Genomic DNA, 9,622 nt, shown 5'->3' on the forward strand with positions numbered 1-9,622 from the left:
ATTATGAGTTTGTGCATGCACAGATTAAGTTTGGTAATGGAAAGAAAAAGTCTAGAATACCGTATTGTTTGGTTTTAATTATAAGTCATGAATTAATTTTGAATCAATTAGTACTATCATTTTCTTTGAATCAATTATGCAAGTTGTAAGACTTCTGTATGCGATGAGATTCCATCCTACTAAAAGGGACTGTTAATTATTTTATTTTATATAAAATTTTAAAAATAACAAAATTTGAATAAAATTGAGAATTCAATAAGGAGTTAATTCAAAAATTTTCTAAATATAAGTTATTTTCTGTAAATAAATAAAATTTTAATTTATTTTTTTTTTAAAATCAAAACTCTTTAAATAACTTACTCACCTAACCCTATTTCATAAAAGAGCTGTTTAAATCATATTTCATATAAAAGCTGTTTAAACTAAGTTTTAATACATTTTACAAATTCTGAACTGTGAAATATAAAAAAGAATTAAGATATTTTTTTTAATATTACATGTTACTGAAGAAATATGCAGGGATTTTATTAAGAAAGTTTTCGCAAGCTCAATTTGGAGGCAAATATAGTAAAGGAAATGCACATTTTACATTATTTATTGATGTTGAAAGTAAAAGTATGTAAATACATAATTCTTGATATTGATTTCACCATCAAAATAATTTAAACTTGGACAAACAACTAAGATTGTCTATTAGAAAATAGTAGCACTTGTCTATACTAACCTCAACGAAGTAAAACCAAACTTGCCTCCAATATGGATTTATGAATAAAACTCCAGCAATTGTCAACAACACCATAATGTAAGCCACCCCAAAACTCGCATAAAAATCTTCCATGTCAATGAAGCAATTACTTTCTTCAGTATCATTTGAACTTCTTGGGATTGATGGAGAAGATTCCATGGTAGCACAATATTTTTGCAATGGCCATCCACAAAGAAGAGGGTTATCTCGATAGCTGCTTTCATCAAATGTTGCAAACTGTTTAACCTTTTCCGGTGTTCTACCAGATAAATCATTGCATGATACATTGAAGACTTCCAAAAAATCCAACTCAGTGAGTTGAGAAGGAATGTTCCCTTGCAAGTTGTTGTGTGAAAGATCCAAGCTTTCAATTTGACTCAAGTTAGAAAATGATGCTGGGATTTTTCCATTCAAATTGTTGTGGGATAAATTTAGTACACGGATCTCATTGAGGTAACCAATTTGGATAGGAATTTGGCCTATCAGCTTGTTGCATGAGAGATCAATTCCTGAGAAGTAATACAGCATGCTTCTTTGGTAAGAATAGATATTCCTCTTCGTTGTGAATTCTATCTCTTCACCATTAGACAAGGAAGCAAAATTGCTTGTAGATCTTAGACAAGGGGGAATATGACCAGACAGATTATTATGTGAGAGGTCAATCAAGCTTAATTGGGTCAAATTGCACAACTGAATTGGGATTTCCCCTTCAATATTATTATAACCCAAAATCATATAGGCCAATTGGTAAAATCTTTCAAACCATGATGGAATGCTTCCAGTCATATTATTGTGGCTAAGATCTAACACAACCAATTGAAGGCAATCGAAAAATGCATCTTCTAATGATCCTTGAAGCTGATTTCTGGACAAATGAACTTCTAACATATGTGAACAGCAAAAATCAGAGGGTAGGCTTCCAGAAATATCATTATTGGATAAGTCTAAAATTTGCAATGAGCTCATATTTCCAAATGAAGAAGGAATGCTACCATTGAAATCATTTTTAGACAAGTACACAAGTTCCAATCTCGGCAAATGTGTTCCTATATCTGGTGGAATAATTCCGTGGAAGAGATTATCTGAGATATCTAAGAGTGACAAATTCAAATGGGAATGAAGTGGTAATTGAAGAGGCCCTGAGAGGGAATTGTTTTTTAAGTAAAGCTCTTCTAGTTTTGTGTTGTTTTGTAACAACCAATATGGAAATCTTCCTCTCAATTTCAAGCTCTGCAGACTGGCTTCTCGTAAGTTATGCTGATAATAAAGGAATTTGGGAAATGCTTTAATGCATGCATAACCATCGATATAAAGAGTCTCTAGTTGAAACATTGGGGTCAAATTTTGTTCAGTTTTTTCTCCATATATTTCATTGTTACCCTGACTTTTAAAGTGTTTGAGCTTTGAATGGTTGAAAAATAGATCCAACGAGACTGGAATTTGGAAAAGATTGTGTGAAAGATCCAAATATTCGAGATTTGTTAATCTATTAAATGGATATAGAGAGATGTTTCCAACAAAATTATTGGAAGAGAGATGTAACGATTGAAGAGATGTCATGTTAGCCAGACATGAAGGCAAGCTACCACTTATGTCATTATAGGAAATATCTAACTCTTGAAGTTGTTTTAATTTGCACACACCTGTAAATTCATTTGCAAAAGGTTTAGCCAAAATCTTTAAGATGAAACAAATCTCAAATAAAGAGGGATTAATATTAATTTTACCTTGGTTTAGAAACTCTGTGTCATTAAGTCCACAACCACCCAATGATAATTTCTTAAGAGAAGACATTGCTCCAATTATTTGCAGATGAGGCAAGCCTATCATATATATATAACAAATGGGAAAAAAATGAAATATAATATTAATTTTGCTATTCTCCTGAAGGTTAAATAAAAAGTGCAAAACCAATTATTTGTTTAATTTAACACAAATAATTGGTTAAATTAAACAATTATAATAATAAAGTAATTAGCTTACCTTGATGGAGAATTGCTCCTTCGAATTTACATGACACCAGAGATAGATTTTTAAGGTGGCTAAATGCTCCCAATGATTCCAATAACTTGCTTCCTTTTGTTATGGTGATATCATCTAAATACAGCTCACTTATATTGTTTGAAGCCCTTATTTCTGCAAGTAATTACAAAAAAAAAATCATCCATTTCATCGATAGCCAACAATAAAAGCAAAATCCAAAAATTAAGAATTTAAAACTTGTGAATGAAAATTAAAAAATAAAATAAAAGTTGGTGTTGAATAATTAATAGTAAAATTTATTATGTATACATTAAATTAAATTATTCTTTATTTTATTATATGTTACAAAATAAAAAAATACACGTAAAATTTTTTATATAATTTTAATATATTAAAATTATTTTTAAGTATTTTCAAATATTAATATTAATATTAAAGTTAACTAAACTTACTTTAATAATTATTTATAAAATATATAAAATTATTAGTTGCAGTAAAATATTATTATTATTTTTCTTTCATCTTTGAATCTCTATTAATTTAAGATCAAGCCAAGTTAAAAAAAAAAATTAATAAAAATTAAATACTTCATATTGATATTAGCGGATAAAAGAAATAAAAAAAAAATTATAATGAAATTTAATCTTATTTTTCATAATTCTATATTTTATTTTTCCTAAATAAATATTATTTTGAAAAATAATATTATATTATTAAAAATAAACAAAAGGATAAGTTATGTAAATATATTAAATGTGAAATGTATACTTTTGGGTTCACAAATTTTTGAGTCCACAATGATTTTACATTTACTTATTATTGAACGTAGATTACATGTTTAATATTCATTATAATATTATATATATAAATATAATTATTTAATAATTTTAAAATTACTTTTTATTTTATTTAATAATTTTATTCCATAAATTTAACTTTTTATTATTTATATATGATTCAAAATTCAAAAATTTGTAAATGATAAATTAATTTAAATAATGAAGTTAATATCTACTTTTAAAATTAATTTTAATTATAAAATTACCATGCATTTATAATTTTAAATATATATAAACTTTAATTTTATTAACTTTCAATTAATTTAAATAATAAAATCATTATCTACTTAAATTTTAATTATATACTTGTGACTAATTAGATAAATATAGACTATATAATATATATTTATAATTGAAATTTTTAAATATTAAAATTTATTAAACTTAATAAATTATTTTTAATATAATAAGTAATTTAATTCTATTAAATTTAAAATTAATAACATATTCACTTGTACAATATTATAAATATTTTTTTACTTTAAATAAAGATTGTAATAAAATTTTTATAATATTAAATAAATTAATTTTATAATTATTAAATATCATATATTATGAAATAAAATATATAAAAATCATAACTATATTAATATTTATATTATTTTTAATTTATTTAAAAAATATTTTTTAATTAACGTAATATAAATAAAATTTAATTAGAAATTAAAAATATTATTTATTTTGGTTCAATTACCGCTGATTTAGTTGTTATATTGCGTAATATGGTGTTATTTGTCAGATAAAATTATTTTAATATTAAAAAAATTAAATTATTTTTTATAAATAAAAATATTGTATTTATATATATACATATTCGATAATATAAAATTTTTTAATAATAAAAGAAATAAAATAAGCGTACATATAAAAATAAAGAGTCAGTTCAACCACTTGACTGCTTTTGGACAAAACTCTAAATTTATAATTTTAACAACCATTAAAGAGTTTTTCTGAATGAAACTTAATTACTTCAATTATAATTTAATTCGATAATAATTATTTATTATCATAATAATTTTAATATTTTATTTAAATATTTTTAAATTTAAATTTTCAAATTATTTTTTTATAAAAAAATAATTTATTTGAAATTTTTTCATCCATTTTTTAATAAGATTATTCATTTAAATATTTTTTAAGTATTTAAATAATAATAAAATTACTAATATTTAAATTAAAATAACCTCTTTAGTATCTTATTTTTTTTAATTATTAATTTGTTGATAAACATTTCAATTTGTATTTTGTAAATTTGAATTTATTATTTAATATTTTAATATTATGATAATTATTTTTAATATTTTTAAATAATATTTAAGTTTGTTATTTTAATAATCGTAAATGAAAATTTAATTATTATTAAAATATATCAAGGTTAAAAATTTTTAAAATAATAATTATTAAAATATATTTAAATAATAATTAATTATCAAATAAAATTAATTAAACTCAAAAAATTAACAATTAATAATATGATATGGTGATAATTATTTTAATATTTTTAATTAATATTTAAGCTTATTATTTTAATAATCTTATCTCAAAAAATTTAATTTAATTATTAAAATTATTAGTTTTAATAATTATCCTACATATTTATTAAATAAAATTAATTAAATTTATAAATAAAAAATTTAAACATGCATTAATTCTCTAAATGATAAAAATTTAAAATCATTTTGTACGATATATATGAATAATTATTAATTTAAATTATTTAAATAATAAAATAATTATTTATTTTAAAATTTAAATTTAATTGTAAATAACTAAATAAGATCATGATAAAACCGACGCTTCTTTCTCTCTTTATATTATAAAAATATATAAAGTTTTCTATTTATTTAAATTTAATTACTTATAAAAATATCAAACTACTAATTATGATAATATATTATTATGAGTTTTAAGAGAGTTTTAATTTTATAATATATAAATAAATATTTATGTAATAGTATATACTTGTTAAGTCTGACTTTGATCTAACTGGATTTTAAATCTGTAATTACCCTTCATTGATTTAATGTTTTATATTTTATGCATTTAATTTGAATAAGAATTAAAATTCAATTCTATGAAATTTAAAATAAATTCCACAAAATTTATACAGTAACATCTTTTAGATTAAAATACTCTTCCTAAATAATTTTCTCTCAATAATTTGTGCTTTATACTTTATTAATTATAAAAGATAAAAACTATGAAATTAGTTTTATATTTATCTACTATTATTATATATTGATAATTATATACTATATATTTTTCTTAATTTTATAATATTTAAGTTTATTTTCTCAAATCAGTAAGGCTATTTATTTTATTATGTAAACCATCAAATCAAGAAAATTTATTTTAAATTTATTAATACATTTTTAATATAAACTTATTAAATATAAAATTTGTTGATAGAGTGTAACTTTTTAATTTTACTCTAAAGGGTAATTTAGAAAATGAAAAGATAAGTTATGTGGAATTTAATTGAATTCTATACTTTAAATTATATCATATTAAATAATAAAATTCATTTTAAATGAATTTTATTTAGAATTTAATTGAATTTTATATAATTTTGTAAGATAGAATTGAACCAAACACTATATAAGTAATCAACATACCTCTTGAGTCTACAAATTCTGTAATGTTATTGCCACTCAAGTCCAATGTCACTAGCTTGCTTTTGCCCAATTCTAATTTAATAAGAAAGCAAAAATAATTATATAACTATAAAATTTTTAAGAACAAATAGTTAAAAAAAAAAAAAAAGAAAAAAAAAGTAATATCTAACCTTTGAAATTGAATAGTCCTTCCAATTGATTATATCCTAAATCTAAATATCTGAGAGATGGAAGCCTAATGAGTGGTGATAAAAGGCTGATATTAACGTGATTATAACTCAAATCAAAACGCTCCAAATTGCTCAATTTCGATAATTCATCACTACCTGTACAAGTTATTATTTATTTATAGTTAATTTAAAAAAAAATGATGAAAGAAGTAAAATGTAAATTTACCATTTGAAGATATGAAGCCTTCAATTGCATTAGCTGATAAATCCAACTCCTCCAAACTTATTAGATGATTGAACTCTGTTGAATAATATAGAAATGGCATTTTTGTATGAGATAATGATGATGACAACAATGAATAAGGAGGGTAGAAAATCAAGCTCTGTTACCTTCAATGTTAATTATCCCTTTCAATCTATTTCCAGATAGACTTAAAATTTTTAAAGATGAAAGTCCACTTAGAGATGATAAGATGCTTTTGTGGAAACTGTTGTCACTTAACTCAAGAACCTCCAAATTGCCAAGTGCTGATAACCTTTCAAAACCTGCAAAAAGGATGTAGTTAAAACATTTAACAAATTAAATTAAATAAATAAAGGAAAAAAAAAGCTAATTAAGTGAATTTCAATTGAATTCCAAATGTTAAAATAGATTGACCTTCATTCTTGATGCAACCAGCTATATTATTTCCCCACAGGGAAAGATAATTCAATTGCTGGAAGGGAAGAAACAAAGAAGCATTTAGATACCAATAATCTTCTTCTGAGCTTCTTACACCATCAAGAGAGAGTTGGACAACATGCCCTGTGGTGGAGTTGCAGTATACGCGTACCCAACTACAACAGTCAGCAGTTACACCCCAAGTAGACATAAAAGAAGAAGAAGAAGAATTGAAATGAGATTTGATTTGCAACAGAGCAATTCTCTCATTCTCCAAACATCCATCAGAGCACCAACTCTCTTTCAATAATAAAATCATCATCACCATTATCCAACACTCCTTCATTATGATCTCTTGCTTCCCAATACATAAATGCTTTCACCTTTTATAGGCAGATCCCACCCCAATGAGAACTACATCCTACTAATGCCGTATTGTTTGGTTTTAATTACAAATCATGAATTAATTAATTTTGAATCAATTAGTACTATCATTTTCTATGGGTCAATTATGCAAATTGCAAGATTTCTCTTTGGGACGAAATTCCATCCTACTAAAAGGGACTATTAATTATTTTATTTTATATAAAATTTAAAACTAATCAAATTTGAATAAAATTGAGAATTCAATTAGAAGTTAATTCAATAATTTTATAAGATTGATCTCAAAATATTAATTCAGTCAGCTCAAATTATATAATTAAATTTAATATGTTTGTTAGAAATGACCTCAATTTATAAATTAAAATATTATTACTAGCTTATTATTTTAATATGTTAAATTTAATTTAAATTAAATTACAATACTGATTGTAATTATAGTCACTGTTGAGATATTTTGATTTTTAAGCTTATGGTTAATGTACATTAAAATATTTTATTTTATAAATAAAATTAAAACCATTTTTTACTTTATTTAAATCATTTAGCTAATTTTGGATAAATTATATCGTTGAATCCCTTAACTTTAAAAATAGTTTCATTTTTGTCTTTCAACTTTATTTATTCACTAAAATATCTCGACTTTAAAAATAATTTCATATTTATCCCTCAATTTTATTTTTTCAGAAAATTATCTTTCAACTTTAATTTTGTTTAAACAAAAATCTTCCTCACTTGGCAGGTTTCTGAGTTAGAAATATTGACATCATCTTTTTTTTTTTTTTTTTCCTTCTTCTTTTTGTATTTCTCTCTTATTTTTACAATTAAACAGATAAAATTTTATAATATATTTTATTATATTTACTAATAAAATTAATTATTATTTTTAATATCAAAATAAATATTGTAGCTTTTATATTAATTTATGAATATTTTTCAAAATAATGAAATTCTCAATATTTATTTATTTATGAAATATTTTAATTAAGATTTTTAATATTTTAAATAAATTAATATTAATAACCTTAATTAAAAAATTACATAAATAAATAAATATTACACAATTAGAAAAAAATAAAAGGAAGGAGAAGAAAAAGGTAATTTTAATTTTTTTCACTTGCAAAGTTGCTTTGCAAATAAGATATTTTTTGTTGAGATAAAATTAAAGTCGAAAGATCTTTCCATAGACAAATGAAGTTGAAGGATGGAAATAAAACTATTCTTAAAGTTGAGGGATATTTTAGTGATAAAATAAAGTTGAGGAATGAACATGAAATTACTCTTAAAATTGAAGAATAATTTAATTACAAAATAAAGTTGAGAGAAAAAAAATAAAACTCGGAATATTTTAGCAACCAAATTAACTACGGATAAATATGAAATTATTCTTAATTGAAGTATATTTTAGTGATAAAATGAAACTAAAGGACGAATATAAAACTACTAAAGTTGAGAGATAGATAATACAATTTATCCAATTAATTTTAGGACTTACAATTCGAGTTCTGCTTATGTCGTCACGAATTCAACACGAGCACGGTTAAGCATTGGTAATTATTGAATCATATTAAAAATCTAAATACTAACACAACTTTTTTATTATACTTGTTATATGACATAATGTAATTAATTTAATTGTATTGAGTTAACGACAGAACACAATCCATTTAATATAATTTGATATGAATAAATTTATTAATATAATATAAAATAATAAATCTTTTAACACGATTTGATATGATTAAGTATATTTAATACATTTTAATATAATTTGATATTGCTTAATATATATTGATATAAATTTAATATTTTAATATTTTTAAAATAGTATATTATATAAAATTTATATATTTATTTTTAACTTTCATAAATTTAATAATATATTAAAATATGAAACTTAATTATTTAATATTAAAGAGTGTTTAATATTTAATAAATTAATATTTAAATAAAAAGTTTATCAGACAATATAATATTATATAAATATATATATATATTAAATAAATTTTTAATAAACAAAATAAGAAACCATTTAGTAAAAAAATTAATATTTATATTAAATAATATATTTTTTAATAATATAATTAAGAGTTAGTGAGTTAAAATGAACCGAAGGATCACAAGTTCATCTCTAATATGAATAATAAAATGTACCATAAACGTGTCAAATTAAGTTAGCAAATCAATTTGCCACAATTATTATTATATTATAAAGGGATTAACACGAG

The 9,622-nt window shown here is 21.8% G+C and overlaps 1 protein-coding gene across 2 annotated transcripts; it reads right to left on the minus strand.

The window, feature by feature from the left end:
* Window positions 1–563: 563 nt before the first annotated feature.
* On the minus strand, window positions 564–7,455 carry LOC110617154 (receptor-like protein 15). 2 transcript variants are annotated; one of them, XM_043957277.1, is made up of 8 exons: window positions 7,011–7,455; window positions 6,743–6,898; window positions 6,579–6,653; window positions 6,353–6,508; window positions 6,183–6,254; window positions 2,729–2,881; window positions 2,473–2,568; window positions 564–2,388 (listed from the first exon to the last, which is right to left on the minus strand). In XM_043957277.1, exons 1-8 carry the CDS (start codon window positions 7,357–7,359, stop codon window positions 653–655), a joined length of 2,793 nt encoding a protein of 930 aa, XP_043813212.1. In that variant the 5' UTR covers window positions 7,360–7,455; the 3' UTR covers window positions 564–652. The 2 variants fall into 2 exon arrangements, with proteins under 2 accessions (XP_043813212.1, XP_043813213.1); XM_043957278.1 differs by lacking the exon at window positions 6,353–6,508.
* Between the last annotated feature and the right edge of the window lie 2,167 nt (window positions 7,456–9,622).

Source organism: Manihot esculenta, chromosome 6, assembly GCF_001659605.2.
Source record: "Manihot esculenta cultivar AM560-2 chromosome 6, M.esculenta_v8, whole genome shotgun sequence".
NCBI lineage: Eukaryota > Viridiplantae > Streptophyta > Magnoliopsida > Malpighiales > Euphorbiaceae > Manihot > Manihot esculenta.